This window comes from Zeugodacus cucurbitae, chromosome 2, assembly GCF_028554725.1.
Source record: "Zeugodacus cucurbitae isolate PBARC_wt_2022May chromosome 2, idZeuCucr1.2, whole genome shotgun sequence".
Classification (NCBI taxonomy): Eukaryota; Metazoa; Arthropoda; class Insecta; order Diptera; family Tephritidae; genus Zeugodacus; species Zeugodacus cucurbitae.
The window spans coordinates 38,051,758-38,076,496 of record NC_071667.1 but is presented as its reverse complement, the minus strand read 5'-3'; the positions used below and the strand labels follow the sequence as shown (position 1 = coordinate 38,076,496).

Genomic DNA, 24,739 nt, shown 5'->3' with positions numbered 1-24,739 from the left:
ATTCCTGTGTACATACATAGGTATTATAATCATTTTTTTAGATGAAAATATTATCGAAATGAACAAAAACTAAAAAACACATTGTGTGGGTGCCATACGAGCAAGAATGATAGATTACAAGATTACGACATTTGTTTACTATTAGCTTCTTTGGATTTTATTTTCCTGTCGCATGACGTCACAAAGACCCAGTGGTCGGTAGTACAAAACAATAAAACAAAGCCAAAAAGTGGAAGTGAGCGGTAATACCCACATTTCCATTTGACAAGTCTTCACGTTGCCTATTCCCATTCTGGGCCGGATGACGTCACTTTTTAGTAATCTTGTCTTCTATCATTCTTGCATACGAGTTACCTCAAATCGATTAGCAACAAATCTATCCAATTCTGAAGCTGATGGTTACTGGTGAGGAAAAGAGTGTCGCTTACGACAATTTTAAGCGAAACCGGTCGCGATGAACTGCATTTAGCCGCCAGAAAAGATGGGCTAGTCAGGATTGACGGTATTGATCGCAAGAATCTCCTACTTTATATTATTTTACGATCGCTATAAATATGTATGTGTATGAGATATTAGGGTGTAAAATTCGAACTTGGTACAATAGGTTATAGTGAGATCGTAACTCTTGTTCATTTGTCGAAGGCGTGGGCCTGCCCTCTACTGGGTAATATGTATTTAGTCATCCCATAAGTCCTGTTAAAAGTTTTGGTTTAAATATTTAACTATTGTATCTTATTTTAAAAATGTATGAACGATGTACAAAATCTTATTGGATATGTTCTTATTTTGCTTTTACACATGTCATCAAATCATTCTGACGTTGATCAATAACGGAACATGATAGAGATTGGCGAGAGACTTTCTCTAGCACTCCTTCCTAGAGATGATACCATCCGAGAAACAAACTTCACTAGGAGATTCAAGATCACCCTAGGCAAAATAGACAACTGGAACAGCCAGGCCTTGGATCTTTATTGGAAAGCAACTCGCTGCATTGGTATACTGACGGTTCCAAGACGACTGAAGGCATAGGTGCGGGAATAACAGACCCTCGCACTAAACTCTCTGTGCCACTGGGTGCTTTTCCTAGCATTTTCCAGGCAGAAGTTTATGGAATATACCGGTGCGCTGAAATAAACATTCAGCGTAGGTATCATAACGAGATGCCATCATGAGCGATAGCAAGGCGGCACTAAAAGCGCTTTCCTCATAGTCCCGCCTGGTTAGAGAGTGCATGGATAGACTAAATTATCTATCATCGTGCAACAAAGTTCACCTCATCTGGGTGCCGGGATAGATGGTAATGAAACTGCAGACGAGCTTGCTCGTACAGCTGCTGCAACTATACCGGCTGGGCCAGAACCCTTTCTGGCAGTGGGCCCCCACACTATCCGGGATATGTTCCGGGCAGAGGAAAAAAGAGTTAGGGAGGAGCATTGGCGCCATTCAGCTGGTTTGCGTCAATCAAAAGGCCTATTGGGAGGTTATAACAACAAAAGATTCAAGTGCTTAATAAACCTCCCAAGGTGCAAACTACGGGTATTGGTTGGTATATACACGGGCCACTGTAAGGTCAGGACACATCTTAATAATCTGGGCTTGGTCTCGTTGCGGACCTGTCGCTTCTGTGGCATGGAGGACGAAACTCCCCTGCACTTACTGCTGGAATGTGCAGCGCTTCACAGAAACAGGAGCAAAGTTTTGGGATATATCATCCCAACAGATGGGCGAATCGGCTCGCTAAGTCCTAATACTATCCTGGAATTTTTCAGGATACTGGATCTTATGGAGTATCTATCTATCTATCTATTATACTAATAATCAAATATTTAGAAAAATTAGACATCATAACTTGTTTTTTTTTCAGAATCATTAAAAAAAATCATTTTGGCAAAAAAATAAAACAAATAATAACAAGTAAGGAAGGGCTAAATTCGGATGTAACCGAACATTTTATGCTCTCGCAATTTATTTATTTAATTTTATTAATATAACACATAATTAGACTCACATATTCGTCATTTATATGGTATTAAGTTCGTTCAAAGTTGGAAACCCTAATATTAGGTATATCGGAGTTAAGTGAAGTTATGACCTGATTTGATGCATTTTAATTATATTATTAAATGAAAGATATTCCCTCTGAATTTCTTCAAAATATCTGAGTGACTTACTTATATTTTTATTAAAAATTAATTCGAAGGTCTGAGGTCTTCATGTTCAATATATGGAGCCTTGAAAACTTATACGATTTCGTTGAGTTTTAGAAGAGCAATACCACCCTATTAATGCAGTATTTATGCAAAGTTTTGTTCCGATATGTTCACTAGTGCTTTATAAAGTGGAACTTCTCTAAGTTAATCCACGAGTTAGAGACTATAGATTATATATTATTATATTATAATTATATATACTAAATTATAGAATTTTCATTAAAACATACAAACTTTCAAAAAGCTGTAAAATATAGATTTATACACAGTTCTAATTATTAACTTCGCATAAAGTATTATGTACATACGTTAAAACATGTATTCTGTAATTTTGTTTGTTGTAGTTTGCAATTATTGGCTCTTGACGTCTGTGTCACATGCCTTTGTTAGATGATTTATGCAATCCATATGTGTAATATTATATTTTTGTTTGCCTCCGTACAATATAGAGTGACTCTTTTAAAATTCTGCCTCGATAGTAAAATTTTAAATTTTGTATTAATTACTGCCCAAAAAGTTCGATTTATGGAAGGAAGTTTGTATGAAAGTTTCACTCTATTGCCTCTTCAAGAGTTTGAGTTATATAAATTCGAGTTATGGAAGGAAAAGTTTGGCTTCTAAACGCTATTGCCAATTCAAGAGTTCGAGTTATGGAGATCTTTGAGTTATAGAAGTTCAAGTTATGGAAATTCCACTGTATATTGTAAACTAAACGATTCAGATCTACTTCAAAGTTCTGGTATATAGGAAGTAGCCGTGGTTGTGAACCGATTTTGCCTTTTTTTCCCCAACATATCATTGGGACGTAAGGAAAATATCACAAACCAAATTTCATTGAAATTTGTCGAGTAGTTTCGGAGATATATTTTGTATACCAATTTGAGTGCAGGTCTTCCGTACTTTCTTTAGAATGAAATCACTTTTAGTAGTTTTCACCATAACCTTTATATGGGAGGTAGGCGTGGGTATAATTTGGTGGTGGTTTAGTAGTTTAGGAGATATGTACAAAAACTTAGTAGGAGGAGAGGCCACGCCCACTTCTCCAAAAAAATACATCAAAATATGCCCCTTAATAGTGCGATCCTTTGTAGCAAATTTTACTTTCATAACTTTAATTATGGATTTCGGTTTTCGCCATTTTGTGGACGTGGCAGTGGTCCGAGTTTGCCCATCTTCGAAAGCAACATTCCAATGGTGCCACAAAACAAGTGTACCAAGTGTCATCGAGATCGCTTAATTTTTTTTTTTTTCAAGTTTTAGCTTGCACAGACAGACGGAAGGATAGACAGACATCCGGATTTGAATCCCACTCTTCATCCTGATCATTTTCGTATATGTAACCTTATATTTAACTCGTTTAGTTTTAGGTGTTACAAACAACCGTTATGTGAACAAAAATATTAACTCTCTTAACAACTTTGTTGCGGGAGTATAAAAAACTTAACAATGTATGTTCAAATGTCAATAACAGCAATTTTCTTAGTGATTTGCAGTTTTATGTATCACTGAGCATCGACTGTCGAGTTAATGGTTTTAAATATGATTCACTGTAACAAATATTGTTGATGCGTTACAGAACATACGTAAGCGTTGCAATTGACGTTTTCGAAGTTAGCCACATATTCATTCAACAACTGTTTGTACATCTGAAGGCAGCTAATTGGTTTTCCCGCAGAAACTAGACTAACATAATATCAAGAATGATAGAACACATTACGAGACAGTTTTTTTTCTTTTCCTTTGAGTGACAAATGCAATGATTTTTTTAAATGAAGTGTGTAATGCCCGGAATTTTTCCAACCAACAAATAATATCCAAAAAATAGAAATAGATAATTGAAATCTGTGATCATAACCTATAACCTATAAAAAAATTTGTTATTCATAACCTATAACAAAATGTTGTATTAAAGTACACGAAAATTTTTAAATTACTTAGATTTTTGAAATCCAAATTGTCCAAATTAATGCCGGTATTCTCCGAGCAGTCTCAAGTCTCTAATAGAGACGAATCTGTGGTGTAATCTCTATAGTGACTTTTTGGTATTCTGGCGAGTTTGTCTCATCTCTATTTGAGCAATAACAGTCTCTAATTTGTGATGTGCTTTAAACCAGGTCACAGAAAAACAAGAGCAAAATAATGGATGATGCCTAATATATATTATAATGAAAAAAACGAGAAGAAGAGAGATAATATATTAATATTTGCAACTTTGCAATAATACATAACAAAGTGCTTATGTTTTAGCTACACTCGTAGGCGCAATCTGGCTATTTTGCGCAACAAGGAAGATCACTTTTTAGATGAAGAAAATACATTTAGGAAATTATTTCGATTTCCAAAACACAAATATATTTGTATATATTATATATATATCCAAAATCCAAAATATATAATAATCATAAAATAATGAATTTGTATTTTTTACAATTATTTACCTTCGATTGCCGTTATGCTCAAATGTAAGGATGAGTACGTCTGTTAATCGATTGTTAGGTAAATTTTTTCATATTTACTTAACAATTGATTCAAATAAAATACATATATTACGCATTTATTATAAATTATTTTAGTATTATTTTAAATAATAGTATTATCCAATTATTTATAAGACATTTCTCTGCTGAAATTTGGTGCGTGCAATCAATTCACAAATTATCATTGTGAACATGCACTCATCTCTAATCAACTAAAATAAACAGCTGATAGCTTGCTCTTCATTTCACCACACTATTTGGTGAACTTTTTTGAGACTGTGTCAACCAGAATACCAAAATGATACATCCTGACTAACAGGGTCGCCAATTCGCAATTGTGACAAATAGAGACATGAGACAAATGTGACAAGCAGAATACCGGCATAAGTAGTTCAAAAACTTATACATATATTGGAATTAAAGCACTCTTATTTACGAAGTTATTTATTTTGATAAGGATTAATACCAAAGTATAAATAAAGGAGCTTATAGCGGTGGTATTTAAACATATTTTTTAATGAAAAAACACTAATGGTGGTTGCAATAGTTAGACATATGCTTTCGAGCAATTTTTGTAGATATTGAAGTTATTTAATATTGAGGAACATATATAGTTTCCGGAGCGCAGGCAAAGCAATACGTTTTAGGGCACTTTTTTTCACCTTGGTTAAGTTTAAATAACGATCACTATTATTTTCTAGCAATAAATATAACCTATGTTACTCAGGGTGAAAGTAGCTTTCCAATGGTGAATATAATAATTTTTGAAATCGGCACAGTAGTTTTTGAGTTTATTCATTACAAACATACATTAAAATCTTTCTTCTAATATAATTGTAGTATAGATATACTGTTATTTGCAGGGAACATTTTATAGATGACGACTATTTGAATATAGTTAAATATGAAATTTTAAATATACATTATTAATTTATTTCACTAGGTATTACATTATAAATCTTGTCTCCTAACATTTTTGCTTTATATAAAAGTATAACCAGTAGAACAAGTAATACCATATTCAAATATTTTGCAAACACATTAAAATGAAAGATTATATTCTGGATTTTGAAGCTTTAATCCTGTGATGAACAATGCAAATTCTTCCAGTATTTACTCTCTAGTAGTTCTTTATTAAACGAAGTGTTTTGCTGGGAATACCTAGTCAGATTTTTGCATGCAGTAATAAAATTCGTACTGATTTGGGAGTTGCTCAACACCTCAATACAAATCAGCATGGCATGTGGAAATTGAAATTCTTTGCGCATAGCTAATGCTGACAGCATTAAAATATTTATTTTGTTTTTGCTGTTGACTTGGAAGTCTGTTGAATTTAAAATACTAAGGGTACCTGCAGAGTGGACGCTCAAAGCCGAGCCGAGCGCAACGCTGATGAATGCTAGAAATAAGCGTCAAAGCTGTGCGCATACATTTTTATACGAAATCACACAGTTGGCGCAGAGTGGAAGTTGACCGAGGCAGAGCGTAACGCTGATCAACGCGAGAAAAACAGTTTTGTAGTGTTTTTCGGCTCTGAATCGCGCTGAAACGTATTTATTCACTTAATTTTTGCAATTTTAAGTGCAAATATGTATGTCATTATCTTGATATTTTTAATTTAAATTTGGATTAAATAAATTAATTTCGAAAATATGTTTAATATAATATTAATAATAATAAAAAAATGTAATTATACATTAAAATCAAGAGTGTAATCGAATATTAATTGATTTATATTTAAAAAACTAGCGAATATCGTAATAAATCAGTATACAAATATTAAAAGTTTAAAGAACAAAAGTACATATACATACGTACATTTAGCGACTCTCACAACCACTCTGCGGTACCTAAAATTGATCAGTGCTGATCGAAATCAGCCTTGCGCTCGGCTCGACTTTGAGCGTCCACTCTTCAGGTACCCTAAGTTATGTTGACATTTGACCTGCTCTCTCTCTCTCTCATTGTTTCTATTTTTATTATCATTGCTTCAATTATGATACTACTCTAGTTTTTCCTGAATGTGTTCCGTAATAATGAAATATGTGAAGATTTTAAGCTTTAAGATTAAAAAAAAATTGGATGAAAGGATATGAAATACGACAAGTCTGTATACAAAATGCTGGCAAGTGATAATTAGTCAAGTTTCTGCTGGAAAAGCGTGTTTTTAATCAAAAAATTAATAGAAACTAGCAGAAGAGAGCATCCGCTGATCGCATGAGAGCTGCTAGTTTCTGCCTGTGGAATTTTCGCTAGCAACAGCTAGCAGCCGTCAGATGTAGAAAGAGCAGTTGAATGAATGTGTAAATCAGGGCTACTTTGAGCATTTGCTCTTATTTAGTTCTTTTAATGATTTTTGTTTATTAAAATTAAATCAAATATTCATTAAATAACGACGAAACACAAATTGTGAATGTTTAAACTAATTAGAATTTTATATATACGGGCATATGTGCATATATTAATTAATTTATTGTTTTTTATTATAAAAGTGAATTAAATTGGGGAAACTTTAGTATACTATCCCAGGCTTTTGGGGGTAAAATGGGTATGGTTGGAAAAAGGATGAGGAGAGGTTCAGATTAAGAATATATACACATAGCTTCAGCTGACTTATAGTTTTCGAGATATTCGATTAAATGTCAAAAATTTACAACACGTTATTTCTCACTGAATATTGAATTTTTCACATGTATTTTGCACTTCACATATATTTACACTTCACTAATTTGTGTCTACATATTTATTTTATATTGTATGTATGTTATTGGCGTTCAACCGTTTAGCCGGTTATAGCCGAATCGATGAGAGCGCCCCACTCGTCTCTTTCCTTCGCAGTTCGGCGACAGTTGGAGATTCCAAGTGTAACCAGGTCGCTCTCCACCTGGTCCCTCCAACGGAGTGGAGGCCTTCCCCTTCCTCGGCTTCCTCCGCCGGGTACTGCATCGAACACTTTCAGGGCAGGATTGTTTTCGTCCATTCGGACAACATGACCTAGCCAGCGTAGCCACTGTCTTTTTATTCGCTGAACTATGTCAATGTCGTCGTATAACTCGTACAGCTCATCGTTCCATCGTCTGTGGTATTTGCCGTTGCCAATGTTCTGAGGACCATAAATCTTGCGCAATATTTTCCTCTCGAAAACTCCTAGTGTCGTCTCATCTGATGTTGACATCGCGGCATAAAGGCAGCTCCTTTTCGTGCTGTCGAAAGCAGCTTTAAAATCGACAAAAAGGTGGTGTGTGTTGATCCTATTTTCACGGGTCTCCTCCAAAATTTGGCGCATGGTGAATATCTGGTCCATTGTGGATTTTCCAGGTCTAAAGCCACACTGATAAGGTCCAATCAGTTTGTTGACGGTGGGTTTAAGTCTTTCACACAGTACGCTTGATAGAACATAATAGGCGACATTTAGGAGGCTTATCCCACGGTAATTGGCACAGTTTGTGGGATCTCCCTTTTTATGGATTGGGCAAAGCACACTGAGGTTCCAATCGTCAGGCATGCTTTCTTCCGACCATAATTTGCAAAGAAGATGTTGCATCCGGTAAACTATCGGCCCCTGCCGCTTGGTTGTTCTTCAGGCGGGTAATTGCTATTCGAATTTCTTCATGGTCGGGTAATGGAACATCTATTCCATCGTCATCGATTGGGTAATCGGGTTCGCCAACTCCAGGTGTTGTACTTTCACTGCTATTCAGCAGGTCGGAGAAGTGTTCCCTCCATAATCCCAGTATGCCCTGGACATCGGTTACCAGATTACCACCTTGGTCTCTACATGAGGATGCTCCGGTCTTGAAACCTTCGTTAAGTCGCTTCATTTTTTCATAAAATTTTCGAACATTCCCTCTGTCTGCCAGGTTCTCAAGCTCTTCGTACTCACTCATTTCGGCCTCTTTCTTTTTTTGTCTGCAGATGCGTCTCGCTTCCCTCTTCAGCTCTCGGTATCTATCACATCCCGCACGTGTTGTGGTCGTTTGCAACGTTGCGAGGTAGGCAGTCTGTTTTCCCTCCGCTGCGAGACGGCATTCCTCATTGTACCAGCTATTTTTTTTAACTTTTCCGAAAGCCAATTGTTTCGGCTGCAGCGGTACGCAGTGAGTTTGAGATGCCGTTCCACAGTTCCCTTATACCGAGATGCTGATGAGTGCTCTCAGAGAGCAAGAGTGCAAGTCGAGTAGAGTATTTCGTGGCTGTCTGTTGCGATTGCAGCTTTTCGACGTCGAACCTTCCTTGTGTTTGTTGACGGGCGTTCTTTGCTGCACAGAGGCGGGTGCGTATCTTCGCTGCAACCAGATAATGGTCCGAGTCCATATTTGGTCCTCGGATCGTACGCACGTCTAAAACACTGGAGACACGTCTTCCGTCTATCACAACGTGATCGATTTGGTTACGCGTGTTTCGATCAGGAGACAGCCAAGTAGCTTGGTGTATTTTCTTATGCTGGAAATTTATTTTATATTTATATTACGAAATTTGCTTTAAATAAGCATTTTAGTTTTTATTCAATTTTAACAATATCACAATGTAGAAACAAATTAGTGAAGAGTAAATACAGTAGAACTTCTCTAACTCGAATCACCATAATCCACAAAAAAACGAGTTACAGAATTTTCATTAAAACTTACAAAGCTGTAAAATATAAATTTTTACACAGTTGTATTTATTTACTTCGCGTAAAATTTTATGTATTATATATAACCTTAAAACATAAATTCTGTAATTTTGATTGTTGCAGTTTACTATTGTTTGGCCAATGCAGAAAGTAGTTCTACGCGAAAGAAGTTGTGATTTCCATCTCTTTGATAATACCCGGTGTTGGATCGACCAGGGTTAATTTTTTGAAGCGCAGCCGAAGGCCGCCAATGCAGAAAGTAGTCCTACGCCAAAGAACTCGTAATTTTTATCTCTTTGAGATGTTGGTGTTGTCTTGATCAGGGTTATTTTTATGAAGCGCGGCCAAAGGCCGCCAATGCAAAAAGTAGTTCTACGCCTAAAATCCCTCCTTTTTATTTATTTTGATTTTTTTTGAGATATGGCAATGCTTGTATTTCGTCAGCATGCAACCCTTTTGTTATTGTGTGAATTGATAAAACTGAATACAAATTAAAATGCTTATTGCAGTAAAATGATTGTTGCAGTTTACTATTGGTTCTCTTGACGTCTGTATCCCATGCGTTTGTTATATGATTTATGCAATCCATAAGTGTAATATCATATTTTTTGTTCGCTTCCTTACGAGTTATGGAGATCTACGAGTTATAGACGTTCAAGTTATGGAAATTCTATTGTATATGTAAAGTGCAAGATACATGTGAAAAATTCAATATACAGTGAGAAACAATGTGTTAAATGTTGTAAATTTTTGACTTTAAGTGCGAGTATCTCAAAAACTATAAGTTGCAGCTATGTATATATATATTCTAACCATACCCATTTTATCTCCGAAAGCCTGGGGTAGTATACTAAAGCCGACCCATTTAATTTTTACTGTCATTCATTAACTTCAGTTTAAAAGATCTTGAATAACAATTTATTTCATTGATATAATAACCGAAAATGCAAAAATTACCGACATTTGGTCTAAATTAACAGATAACTTAGCGCCCAATTGTGTTGAATCAATTCGGACCATAAAATAGGCTGTTATTGATGCCAAAGGCGAGGTAACCAATTAATAATTTATCGCCTTAGAATAGTAACATAGACTAAACATTAAAATAAAAAAAATATCATTAAAAAATAATAGGATACTCCATTTCAAGTTGTGTGTAAATACTTTTGACTACTGCGAGTCTGTAGTTCATTTGCTTATATCTCCGCAATATTTCTAATTATTCTGGCCAAACTGGCTTCATTTTCTCAGGAAAAGATCAAGGTTTATAACCACATAGCATTTTGTTACCTTGCGACAACAACAACAAGCAAAAGCTTTTTCTGTGAAACTTGTAAAAAAACGGCCAATGTGTAAATAATTTTGACTACCTCTGTATTTATTTTATATTAATAATTTAGGAATTTGCTTTAAATAAGCATTTTAATTTTTATTCAATTTTATCAATTCACACATTAACAAAAGGGTTGCATGCTGACGAAATAGTATAACCATTGCCATATCTATCCATAAAAATTACGAGTTCTTTTGCGTAGGACTACTTTCTGCATTGGCGGCCTGCGCTTAAAAAAAATAACCCTGGTCGAGTCAACACCGGGTATTATCAAAGAAATGGAAATCACAACTACCTTCGCGTAGAACTACTTTCTGCATTGGCGGCCTTGGGCCGCGCTTCAAAAATATAACCCTGGTCGATCCAACGCCCGGTTTATTAAAGTAAGAGAAATACTGAACTATTTTTCCTATCACAGTATAGTGGTACTTGTATATGGGCTATAATCCCACCTTTCTAAATACTATTTTGATTCAGTTTACACATTTTTAGATATAGCAATATTTTCGTCAGCATGCAACCCTTTTGTTATTGTGTGAATTGATAAAATTGAATAAAAATTAAAATTATTATTTAAAGCAAATTTCAAAATAATTATCATCTCCGAAAGAAAGTAGTGAAGTGTGAATGCAAAATATAATTGAGAATATTGGATTAGCGAGAAATTACGTGTTAAAATTAGACAATTTTTAAATTTTAAACGCGACTATCTCAAAAACTATTAGCCTCCTCGTAGAGATATACTATACTAAATTCCAGCCTTTAATTGAATGTTAGCAATGTAATTTCTAATATTTGAAGTGAAAAAAGTGCCTAAAATGTGTTAACGTGTTGACATTTTTGATTTTTGGAGCTTTAAAGCCGGATATCTCGAAAACTGCGGTACCTATAACCCTATATATTTTTATAATCAGGAGGACTTCCTCTTTCCAACGGAACCTTCAGATCGCGGCGCAAGAGAAATCGGAATTGTGCCATTAAACCGTCCTCTTTTCTGGAGTTATACAAAATTTTCGCCACTCCGGTTATAATATATTTAAACACAGGGCCAGTTGAAATTAAAAAAAAAAGGTTTTACAGTGGTTAGATCGCTCTCGCGCTTTTTATAGCTTCTAGCTTCTTCACAAGGCAAATATTGCAATGGCTGAACGAAATGTCTGATATAGAGCAAGATGTAGCTGGTTCGGATTCGGAAAACGAAACGGTAAATGATGCTGCTATTGAAAGTGCACATGATTCAGAAAGCGAAATTGAAGAATCCAAAGATATTCAGAACATCTCCGAACCATCGGAAGGTAACTATTTTTTATCTCGACATACTCAGAGAAATGGCCCGAAAGTGAAATGGTCTAAAGTACCGCCGTCTAACAAAGTAAGAACCCGAGCACAAAATGTTATTCTTCACTTACCGGGAGTCTCTTACTTACAAGGAACGCAAATCTCCAGAGATGTTATTGAACTTTTGGTCACAAATACCAATTTGTATATAGATAAAATAAAGGCAAAGTTTGAGAGAGAACGGGATGCACTCCCATCATATGTTATCGAAATGAATGCATTTTTGGGCTTACTAATTATGGCCCACTTGAACTTTATTCATTTATGGGCACAAGATGGATCAGGCGTAGAAATGTTTAGGCTAACAATGTGTTATAAACGTTTTCTATTTTTGTTAAGATGTCTACTGTTTGATAATACATCAGATCGCGAGGAAGGACTAAAAATTGATAATATGGCAGCGATAAGATATTTGTGTCAAAATATAGAAAGAAAGTTTTTAGCTGCTTATTGCCCCGGCGAGAATGTAACTATCGATGAACAGTTCATTGGTTTTCGTTGTCGGTTTAGAGGGAAGGTTTACATGCCTAAAAAGTACGGAATAAAACTCCAAGCCATGGTGGACTCGAAAACATATTACTTGTGTAATTTTGAAGTTTATTCTGGAAAACAACCAGATGGAGAATATCAGATATCTAACTCTCCAGATGAGAGTCTAGTTGAACCAATAATGCGCAGCGGTCGAAACATAACAACTGACAATTGGTACACAAGTACAAAACTAGCTAAGGAGTTGCTAAAGCCTGAATACAAATTGACTCTTGTTGGCACTTTGAATAAAAGGAAGCCTAATATTCCAACCGAATTTTTGCCAAACAAAAATAGACCACCATGTTCCTAAGCCAAAGAAAACTGTTGTATTACTTTCCACCATGCACTATGATAACGCCATTGACGAAACAACAACCAGCGCTCAGAAACCAGAAATAATTACTTATTATAATAGTACGAAAGGCGGTGTAGATTGTAATGACCAACTTTGCAGCTAATGTTGGAAGAAGAACAAAAGCAAATACTGATAAGGGTATTACGCATATAAGGCGGATATTTTTGAAGCAGTTAGCAGCAGCACTTGTACAACTTTGTGCTGTACCAACGACAACAAAGCGTGAAGTTCCTGATGTGGATGAGACGGTCCAACAATCGACAGCTAAGCGCGGGCGCTGTTCATCATGTCCTAGAAAGAACGACAAAAAAGTGCCAACAAAATGCTTCAAGTGTCACAAATTTATTTGTCAGCAACACTCGAGGTCTTACTGTGTCGAATGCAAAACAGAAGAATCCGCTGATGAGACTGATTAGTTTTCTTTTATTTGATCTCGACTATGCCAAAAAATAGTTTTAAGAGAAGTTACGTTTTTTAATTTTTTTTATTAGATATAATGTTGCAGTTATGTTTTTGTTTCTTAAAGTTAATAATAATAAAGAATACTATCCCAGGCTTTCGGCAATAAAATGGGTATCGTTGGAAAGAGGAGGTTCTCCAGATTAAGAATATATATACATATAGCTGCAGCTGACTTATAGTTTTCGAGATATTCGCACTTAAAGTTGAAAAAAATGCTACTTTTATATTGAATTTTCACAATATATACTGAATATTTTATTAATATTCTGCACTTATTTTACACTTACACTTCACCACATTGTTTCTGCATATTTATTTTATAAAAATTATGACGAAAATGGCTGTAAATAAATATTTAACATTTTACACAAATCTTCGTTTAAAAAATAGCAAAAAGGGTTGCAGGTTGACAAGTAATCAGTGTTGCCACATCAAATATTTCGCAAAAATCAAAAGAATAAAAATAAACAGAAAAAAGAAGGATTATACCCCAAACCAAACCATAATGGTGTTATGACTAATGCAAAGTCTTTCGGTATTACCTTTTCTTTGATAACACCCGGTGATTGTCCGACCAGGGTTATTTTTTTGAAGCGCGGCCGAAGGCCGCCAATGCGGAAAGTATTTCTACACGAAAGAATATTTCAATTCCCCCACTTTGATAACTCCCGGTGTTTGCTCGACCAGGGTTATTTTTTTGAATCGCGACCGAAGGCCGCCAATGCGGAAAGTAGTTCTACACGAAAGAGTATTTCAATTCCCCCTCTTTGATAACTCCCGGTGTTGGCTCGACCAGGGTTATTTTTTTGAAGCGCGGCCGAAGGGGACCAATGCGGAAAGTAGTTCTACACGAAAGAGTATTTCAATTCCCCCTCTTTGATAACTCCCGGTGTTGGCTCGACCAGGGTTATTTTTTTGAAGCGCGGCCGAAGGCCGCCAATGTGGAAAGTATTTCTACACGAAAGAACATTTCATTTCCCTTACTTATAGTGCATAGAGTGAATATCATAAACTTTCTTATATTATCTTTATATAATCTTTTTATAGGGCATTTGTTTTCTGCATTTTGGGTATTTATTTATTTTGGTTCTTCTCATTCGTTTGCAAAATATCTGATATGGCAACACTTATTACTTGTCAAGCTGCAACCCTTTTTGTTATTGTTGAAATTAAGAGATTTGTGTAAAATGTTAAATACTTATTTACAGCTATTTTCGTGATAAATTTTATAAAATAAGTATGTGGTGAAGTGTAAGTGTAAAATAAGTGCATAATATTAATAAAATATTCAGTATATATTGTGAAAATTCAAGAAAAAAAGTAGCACTTTTTTCAACTTTAAGTGAGAATATCTCGAAAACTATAAGTCAGCTGCAGCTATATGTATATATATTCTTAATCTGGAGAACTTCCTCTTTCCAACGATACCCATTTCATTACCGAAAGCCTGGGATAGTATACTAAAGTTTCCCCTTTATTAATTACAATAAAATTAATTTCATTTTATTTCGTTTTGACACTCATTTCCTAATATTTGTTTGGGGTCACTCAAGACCCCATGGCCCTAATCGATGCGTTTAAGGGTTAAAAGTGTGCACATTTGGAGTCGCATTTTTAAATCGTTTCACAATATTAATTATGAACTATGTATGTACATAATAAATACTGAACACCACTTTATGTGAAGAACAAAAATATCCAAATCTACAACCATAAGAACTTTCGGTGTAGCACAGCATGTAAAAGACAATCTTACTTACTATTAAAATCTTAATAAACCTACGTACGAATTATACGTAATAGGAAACTTCAATAACACGATAACGGTCACTATTACTTCAATTCAACCACCATTAAAGGGTGAAGAATTTGAACTTGTAAAATTCTTACAATATGTTACACATAATAACTAATTTTACATCCAACTAAAACAAATCTGTAATAGTATCTTTCCTTCACCCATGTGTCGAGAGTTAAGCCTCGCCTACAGAAGCAATAACTATTGTCCTCTAAGTTGGCGCCTTCAAATATATTTGTATCTTGCTAACTAATCTTGACCAGAGAAATTATCTATTGAAAAGAAACGATAATCGAAATTAATAACCACCCAGCAAGTCAGTCCACTTTCACACAGGCAACTCCTGTTGTTAATTCGGGGGCGATTCTCTTCTGCTGTCGCCCATTGCGTTCACACGAGCAATTCTTGTTCCACAACTCTGTTCGTGTCTTTCTCTCATTCTCTTTCATATAATTTTCTCAACTTCTTGTACGCATCGTTTTCAAACAAAAAAATATATTTCATTAACTAATTTTTTCGTTATTCTCAATTTTCTAACATATTTTAATTATATTATGCATATTTATATATGTATTTGCAAATTACATACAAAAATAAATGATTAGATTCAAATTTTCAAATATATTGCATACATTAATTTTAAAATGTACGCAAATGCAACACTGTTACGTATCAGCGAACTGTTACGAATTAGAACACAAAGCGTGCTGCCCACACACAGCAGACTCGGCGCGGTTCTCCTCTCCTCGTCGCCCCCTCTCCTATAAAACTAAGAATTGCCGCAACAGGAATTGCCTGTGTGAAAGGGCTCTCATGGGTACTGAAACTCCAACACATTCAAAGAAATTTTAATAACACCACTACATACATATATGTGCAACAAAGGTTAAAATGTGCATGAGCATTTACCTCAACGCTTTTCTCGTACAGCACCCTGAATGAGAGAGAGAAACAACAAAAGTTCTCGTTTGTTTGAACAAGTTTTGTTTTGAGCTATATCATGGCTGCTTGTGAAGTATCATTTTGCGTGTTTTATTTAAATCAGTGATCTGCAGCCTAATTAAAGTTTAAATTATTGAACCACGCATTTTTAAATAAGTAAAACGTAAAATATAAATTTTCTAAACCCAAAATATGGAATTGAAGAGGGTGATACAGTAATACAGTCTATTTTCTCTCCGTTGCGAGACGGCATTCCTCATCGTACCAGCTGTTTTTTTTACTTTTCCGAAAGCCAATGGTTTCGGTTGCAGCGGCACGCGGAGTGTTTGAGATGCCGTCCCACAGTTCTCTTATACCGAGATGCTGATGAGTGCTCTCAGAGAGTAGGAGTGCAAGTCGAGAAGAGTATGGCCGACTTCCTAAACGCAAGTTGCGATGCATAACTCGAAAAAATGCGTATGAAATGCAAAGCTGATTTTCAACGCAACTCTGCGTTGCAAATAAATGCTTTGCATATAAATGACGTTTAGGAACGTCATCGTAAAACTCATACATAAAACATATGTCATAGCTAATTAGCTAATTCTTCAAATATTAAGTTAATAAAAAAACTAATTGAAAAGAAAAAAAAGAAACGGCAGTTTTTATTAAGGACTTTGAATTTAACGAGAAGAAAGGTGGTGAAAAATAAAAATTTTTGTGAATCTGTTGTATTGATGGAAGACGATATATTTTATTCCCATTTTCGGATGCGAAGAAGCACATTCAAGGTAAGTACACAATTGAATTTCAAATATGGATAACATAAAACGTGTTCGCTGCAATTTCAGAGGCTGATGACAATGCTACAACCAATGTGGACCGAATCATCAACAGGTCGTACTGCAGTTTCCATGGAAAAGGCATTGTATTTGACAATTTGGAAGCTTGCCAATAATACATCATTTCGACAAATTAGTGACAGATTTGATGTAGGAATGGGCGCCACTTATAGAGCATTTATTAAAATCCTCAAACTTATATGTCGTCTAAAATCGACAATAATAAAATTTCCGACTACTACTGCAGCTCAAAAAAAGATCGCTGATGGGTTTTCTCAACGTCGCCACAATATATTTCCTTTTGTATTAGGATGCATTGATGGAACGCACATTCCCATATCACAACCAAAAAACGATGCAATAAGTTTCTATAACAGAAAAGGGACGTTTTCCATCATTGCACAGGTAATTACACATGTATACTCATCTCTAGTCAAATTATAATAAACAATTTGTATAGGCCATTGTTGACTGCGATATGAAATTTCTGGACGTCTTTGTCGGCTGTCCCGGACGATGTCATGACGCATCAGTGTGGCAAAGGAGCCCATTTCGTAGAGCACTAGTAAGCGGTGAATTAAAAATTCCACCAAATCACCACTTCTTAGGCGACGCAGCTTATCCGCTAGAAACGTTTCTCATGGTGCCATATCGGGATAATGGTTTTTTAACATCGCAGCAGAGCAAATTTAACACTATTTTAAGCACTAACCGAGTTTATGTTGAACAGGCGTTCGGGATATTAAAACAAAAGTTCAGAATTTTAAAATTTATTGGTGTACAGCTCGCTCATATTCCAAAAATTATTGTATTAACGTGCATGATAATACATAACGTGATTATAATCAATGAAGGTCAGCAAAACATTGATTGGATAGAATTGGACGAAGATGAGGCCCAAACATCTGAAGTTAGTGTTCCATCATTGCAAAGAGATGAAGCCCAACAAAAACGAAATGCCCTGGCAACGTTGTTTTCAAGCTGAATTAAACGACAATTCTAAAATAAAAAACACAATTTGAATAACATGAACATAAATGTATTTTATTTCATAAGATAGGAACTTTCAAAACTATAACATATATATATATATATATATTTCTTATAATTATATAATAGTAATAATTTATATTATTTATAAACTATCCTGGGTTTTCAAATAAAGCCCGTAGTTGCTTTAATTCTTTAAGTTTTTCTTTTTCAATTTCAAGTCTTTCACTTTCTATTTTTATAAGCTTATTTATAGCTTCGTTTTCCTTTTCGGATTCTTTCTCTAAGAATTCGATTACGTCATTTCTCTTTCTTTTAACTGATGTTGTAGGTGTTACATCCATTCCGTCAATTGTTGCTGTGGTGGAGGGACTTTCCAATGAAATTAAAGAATACTCGGTCATTTCTAGTGGCACTTCAATACTTGAACGACTCCCAAACACTTCATCGTTTCACTAAAATATTCCCAATTTGATGCTGCTTCGCCAGAAGTACTGTTTCTTTTTTTTATACGCTTATAAGTCCCCATTATGTTGAGAAAACACCTCTCTATTTCATCTCTTGAAAATGGAAACGAGCTCGCAACGTCCCTCATTTCCCTTAAAATCGACTCCCAAATTGTATTTCTCTTCCTTTTTTTGCCGGAAAATTCTGCTTCATGACGAAGCCTTGTTGTTATTAATAACTTCTTCCGCTCGTGTGTCCACTTTTTTTCTCTATAATACAAGATAAAAAGAAATGATAACACAATTTAAATTAGTTACAATAAATAAAAATTACTTACTCTGCCATTGTCTGTTCTGCATACCAAATAAAATTGATGCACGCTTTAAACATCTGATGCGTTTAAAACTGAGTTGCCAACTAATTAGGAACATTAGGCGTTGCCAGAAAATTCAAGTATGACTTTAGTAACAATATGCATTGTAAATATGCATTGCAACCTGCGTTTAGGAAGTCGACCTATTTCGGGGCTGTCTGTTGCGATTGCAGCTTTTCGACGTCGAACCTTCCATGTGTTTGTTGACGGGCGTTCTTTGCTGCACAGAGGCGGGTGCGTATCTTCGCTGCAACCAGATAATGGTCCGAGTCCATATTTGGTCCTCGGAGCGTACGCACGTCTAAAACACTGGAAACATGTCTTCCGTCTATCACAACGTGATCGATTTAGTTACGCGTGTTTCGATTAGGAGACAGCCAAGTAGCTTGATGTATTTTCTTATGCTGAAAACTGGTACTACAGACGACCATATTTCGGGCCCCAGCGAAGTCGATCAGCCTCAGGCCGTTTGGCGATGTTTCATCATGGAGGCTGAATTTTCCGACTGTTGTGCCATAGACACCTTCTTTACCCACCCTGGCGTTAAAATCGCCATGCACAATTTTGTCATCGTGGCGGGGGCAGCGCTCATAGGTGCGTTCTAGGCGCTCATAGAAAGCATCTTTGGTCACATCGTCCTTCTCCTCCGTTTGGGGCGTGGGCGCAAATAAGCGATATGTTGAAGAACCTCGCTTTTATGCGGATTGTGACTAGACGTTCATCCACCGTGGTGAATGCCAGGACTCGGCGACGAAGTCTCTCTCCCACCACAAATCCAACACCAAATTTGCGCTCCTTTATATGGCCGCTGTAGTAGATGTCACAAGGACTCACCTTCTTCCGTCCTTGTCCCGCCCATCGCACTTCTTGGATGGCGGTGATGTCAGCCTTGAGTCGTATGAGGACATCAACCAGCTGGGCAACCGCAGAAGCGGGTTCGCCTTCTCACTTTAGCTCGCCTTCAAACGGATGTTTGTTAGCTACCTAGAGGCGAATTTAATAACAAAATCATTAATTATATTTCATATTAATTGTAAATATCATGCCATTTCGGTGTTTATTATTATATTTACTTGATATGTGAATTATCGTACTTCACTATATACATATGTATATAGTATTGAATAGTTGACCAATTTTTGCTATCGGATGAAGGCTATCCCGTGTGGCCTGGAAGTGTAAGCAGCGCACATTATGTGAGGATTTTTTTGGTATCTTTAGGAATTTTTGTAAGATTTTTTTTTTTTCATTAATGTCACTAGTACAAGATTCATCCAATATAAAGAAAAACTTTAATTTTCACAACATAAATGATGATAATACTTCAGGAATTCTAAATCTAGCACGGACACCGTTTTAGTCTGATTCCTCAATACATGGTGAAAATTGCCAAATCCAGCAAACACATAACAAAACCTTCATGACTAACAATTCGTGCTTTGCTACGCGATTCGACTTTGACCGTTCGACAGTTTTTTTTAATCAGCCATCTATCAGTGGAGACTGTTCGATTTATCATTTTCAGGGTAACCCTTTAATCACAGGTATTGGTCATTTGTTGGGTCACCGTTTCGTTACTCAAATTTGGTTCATTGGTCCATTGGCCTTCATTCTATAGGTCACCTATTTGTTCGTTTAAAAGTTAAAAATTGAAATTGTTTTATTTTTATTTATTTAATTATTTGAGGTATTTACATTTGAAAACTAGTATGGTATTTTACATTTTTAATAATTATTTAATATTTCCAAACGTTTATACACTGAAAACATTTACATATTTAACATATAAAGTTAGTATTAATTATTAAATTTTTATAATTTACAATTTCTCAAAAGTTTTCAGTATTGTTTTTTTTTTGTTTGTATACAATACATATTAAATTTCACTACTATTACGATTGTTACATATATTCGTACATTCATTTGTATATATTTAGATGCTAATTTAACAATATTTTACATTTATACTAGCTGACCCGGCGAACTTCGCCCCGCCCAATTTTTATTTGAAATAGTTAAAACGCTTTTTGAACTCTGTTCATTGCTTATTTGTCTGACCATACATATGTCCATAACTTTATTTATTTCACGGATTGTATGTGATTTTTTCTTAAATTTAGAATATTGGAAGTCATAGATTCGTATAACTTTACCACAAATAATATAAACTTCAAACAACGCATTTTCATTTAATGTTTTTAGCAAGTGGCAGCTTTTGTTATGACAGCCTAAATCCATGAACATTTAAAAAGAAATATAGCGCCATCTACTGTTACATAGCGTACTTAGCGCCACCAACTGGTGGATAGCTCTTTGCTAATAACAAATAATTTGCAATAAATAAATAATGCGACTATAGGGAGAGTTATAAACTATCCTATCTTTCAAGTTGGACCAAACTGCACACAGTGTTAAAAATTTCATTAAAATCGGTTCAGTAGTTTAGGAGTCCATCGAAAACAAACAATGTGACACGTGATTTTTATATATTAAGATTAATAAATTGAGTGCTATTGCGTACGATCAAAATTTACAAGTTAACAATCACAATATTGAAAATGATAAATTGTAAGTTCAGCCTAATAATGCCTCCATAATCAAATTAGAAGCAAGATGAACAACTTCAGCGCCTCAATGTTGTTTTTAGAGCTCTGTTAATTATCCATTGTGTAGATCCAAGGACATCATAAAAGTGCTACTCCAAAAGTCCGATGTAATGTCTAGTACATCATCCGATGCCTGAAAAATATTTAAAGTTGGTTAGAAATAATTAAAATATCCATATTCGTAGAACAAACCTTGTTATTTTTTTTTTGTTTTTTTGATGGATGCCAAAGGTTTGTGTAAATCTTCCAAAGATATTGATGGCCCGTACCATCAATTATGCACGATTCACTGTACAAAGCTACAAAGCATATACAGCGCATACGTACTAAAGCACCCCTAGATCACGTGCCTGTACTTCCCCACGGAACTACCTTTCGGCTTGCCTTCGCGGGCAGGTATTATAAATGATATTGCCCATTAGTAATTGGTTACGTCGTCATAAACTTTCCTTGCAGCTTATCGGGGCTGCATTCTTGATCGTACCGCGATTTCGTCTTCTCGAACCCTTTGCATAATGTAAGTTATTATGCCACATACTGTATACCACGCAATCCGAGACGATAACATAAAACCTACAATGTCCGCGCCACATATTGGTAGGGATTTTCCTAATTTCTCGGACAGGATTCGCCTTTCATTTCGAAAACGGACACAGTCCACCACCAGATGATCTGCAGTTTCTATACAGTTTTCGCAGTACACGCAGTAGGGAGATTCAACGTGCTTGAATTTGTACAGGTATCCTCGGAAGCAGCCGTGGCCGGATAAAAACTGGGTAAGGTAATAATTCACCTCGCCATGACCCCGCATTATCCAGTCTCTAATATTGGGTATCAGAGAGTGGGTCCACCTTTCCTTAATTGAGGTATTCCACCTTTTCTGCCATTGACAGATGCATTTCTCATCGACTTTTGCCATTTCTTGAACATGCTGGTTACATGCTTTGTGGTGTCTTATATCACGGAGTAGTGCGCAACGCTCAGCGGCTATATCTATGGGAAGTCTACCCGAGATAACATTTATTGCATCGTCCGATACTGTTCTGAACGCACAGCAGGTTCTTAGTGATGCCACTCTGTGTACCGAGGCGACTCCTCTCATGTACGAAGTATATCAAGTCGCAGAGAACCAAATTGGCGCCGCGTATAAAATGATAGTGTTACTAACACAAGTTAACAGCTTTCTCACTTGTTGCCTGGGGCCTCGCATATTGGGCATTATCCTAGATATTGCCGACACAGATCGCGCCGCTTTGATGTGGGTAGCTATCAAGTGCTATTTAAATGAGAGTCTGTGATCCAAGACAACTCCCAGGTATTTGAGATATGGGCTCGATTTTATGGTATGCTCATCAATTATGATCTCAATGGTCTCAACTCTCTTACGACTACTCATTAGTACCACTTCCGTTTTATGCGCAGCTAGTTCTAAACCAGCGTTGTCCAACCATTTCTTAACGTTACGTATGGTTTCGTTACATTTATGTTTTGCTTCGTCAAGACCAACACGACTACAACCGCTATATCGTCCGCATATCCTACTATCTTTACCGAATCCGGCACGACAACTCTTAGAACACCGTCGTACATTATATTCCACATTACAGGACCAAGGGCTGAACCCTGCGGGACGCCGGCAGTTACTTTGTACGTTTCAGGGCCGCATTCTGTGTCATATACAAGCACCCTATCTTCAAAATAACTTATAATAATACGAATAAGGTATTCAGGGACTTTTAACTTTGTCAACGCTTTGATAATCTGGGTCCAGTTAGCTGAATTGAAGGCATTTTTTATGTCAAGGGTGATAACAATGCAGTATTCTTTATCCCCCCATTGCCACCTAGTACCTTCCAATGCTTTCTTTGCTATTTTCGTGACAGTTTGTATAGCATCTACAGTGCTTCGTCCTTTCCGGAAACCGAACTGCATTGGATTCAGCCCGGAAGTTCCCTCGGTATATTGTTCAAGCCGCCTACATATTATTGTTTCAAGTACTTTTCCGCCCGTATCAAGCATACATAGCGGGCGATACGACGAGGGTTCTCCTGGAGGTTTGTCACCCTTGGGAAGTAGAATGAAGCGTTGGCGTTTCAAGCATTTGGGAAAGACTCCTTCCTTCAAGCACTTTGTATATGTTTTCCGAAACAATAGCGGTTTTTCACGTATAACCAGTTTAGTAACGAAATTTGGTATTCCGTCTAAACCTGGTGCTTTCCTAGTCTTTATTCTTGACATCGCAATTTTTTTTTTCTTCAGGGGACACTTCCATGATTTCCTCCGGGTTTATTATAAGATTAGGAATTTGCATTGGTTCTCTTCTTGGGATTAGAGTATGGACTATTTTGCCAAGTATAGTGGGGGATACAGGTGAGCTTCTTGGTCTCCCTATTTTATTCATTACGAGCTGGTAGGCTTTTCCCCAGGTGTCATTTTCCACTTCTGAAATAAGTTGGTTAAAAGCATGCTTCTTGCTGCTGACTATGGCTCTATGAAGTTCTTTCCTTTTTTCCCGAAACTGGACGAGGAGTTCCACAAAATCTTCTCTTCCTCTAGCCCGTTGTTGCCTACGTCGAAACCTTAGGCATTCAGCCCTCAGTTGAGCGATTGGTTCAGTCCACCAGTACAATGGAGCTTTGTTTCCTCCATGTTTTCTTCTAGGCATCGCGGAATCGTAAACCATTACAAGTGATTTTGTTAAATGTTTTGTTTGACTTTCAGCATCACCTTGTGAATCCTCTTGAATTTGGCTTATAGCGTATTCTAGCATTTCCAGGTCACAGGCTTTTGTTTTCCAGTTTGATTTTGCTATTTTGGATACAGAACCACGACGGTAATATTGCTTATTGCGCAAGTTAATCTCGAACGTTATAGCTTGGTTGTCACTATGTGTACAGACTTCGGAGACTTTCCATGTTGTTTGCGAGGCTATCGAAGAGCTTACGAAGGTAAGATCAATAAATGATAACCCCCTACCTTTCATGAAATTTGGTTTGTATCCATCATTGAGGAGGACCAAGTGAAGATTTGCGAAAGCTGATAATAATGCTGTACCCCTCATGTTTGTTATCGCACTTCCCCATTCAACAGCCCATGCTTTGAAGTCACCAGCAATGACTAGAGGTTCCTTTCCCCTTGCGTGCGACGTGAGCTTGAAAAGCATGTCATGGAATTCTAGAATGGTTAAACTAGGAGCAGCGTAACAACTATACAAATGTATTCCTTTTATTTTTGCGTACACGAAACCATTTTCTTGGCTATCACCAGCTTCTTCAAAAGGGACGTTATTAAAGGTCCATATCGCAGATTTAAAACTTTTGTCTGCGATCCAGTTATTGTCATTGCTTGGGGTCTTGTATGGTTCACTAAGTAATAACACATCTGTGCTAAGTTCCACTACCGTTTTTGCCAGCAGGGCTTGAGCTGCCGAACAATGAT

The 24,739-nt window shown here is 36.3% G+C and overlaps 2 protein-coding genes and 1 long non-coding RNA gene across 5 annotated transcripts in view; 1 reads left to right on the top strand and 2 right to left on the bottom strand.

The window, feature by feature from the left end:
* Nucleotides 1-15,267, bottom strand: part of LOC105219659 (equilibrative nucleoside transporter 1) — an 89,674-nt gene extending 74,407 nt beyond the window's left edge. Inside the window, exon 1 of one of the 2 annotated variants that reach the window (XM_011195949.3) lies at nt 15,085-15,267. The gene's annotated coding sequence lies outside the window, so the exon portion shown is untranslated. The remainder of the gene's footprint in view (nt 1-15,084) is intronic. The other variant, XM_011195951.3, reaches the window with a different exon arrangement.
* LOC128919877 (putative nuclease HARBI1) lies at nt 50-18,311 on the top strand. Of its 2 annotated transcripts, none has more exons than XR_008470012.1 (3): nt 50-16,834; nt 16,895-17,290; nt 17,346-18,311. XR_008470012.1 is itself a non-coding variant. In XM_054225442.1 (3 exons), the coding sequence occupies exons 1-3, from the start codon at nt 16,781-16,783 to the stop codon at nt 17,868-17,870; spliced, it is 975 nt and encodes a 324-aa protein (XP_054081417.1). In that variant the 5' UTR covers nt 15,436-16,780; the 3' UTR covers nt 17,871-18,311. The 2 variants fall into 2 exon arrangements, 1 of the variants encoding a protein (XP_054081417.1); XM_054225442.1 differs by having other exon boundaries at nt 15,436-16,834.
* Nucleotides 18,312-18,435: 124 nt separating this feature from the next.
* Nucleotides 18,436-20,151, bottom strand: LOC128919878 (uncharacterized). Its single transcript, XR_008470013.1, has 3 exons — nt 19,769-20,151; nt 18,660-19,679; nt 18,436-18,591 (listed from the first exon to the last, which is right to left on the bottom strand). It is a non-coding gene; the product is annotated as an uncharacterized LOC128919878 (long non-coding RNA).
* Nucleotides 20,152-24,739: the final 4,588 nt, after the last annotated feature.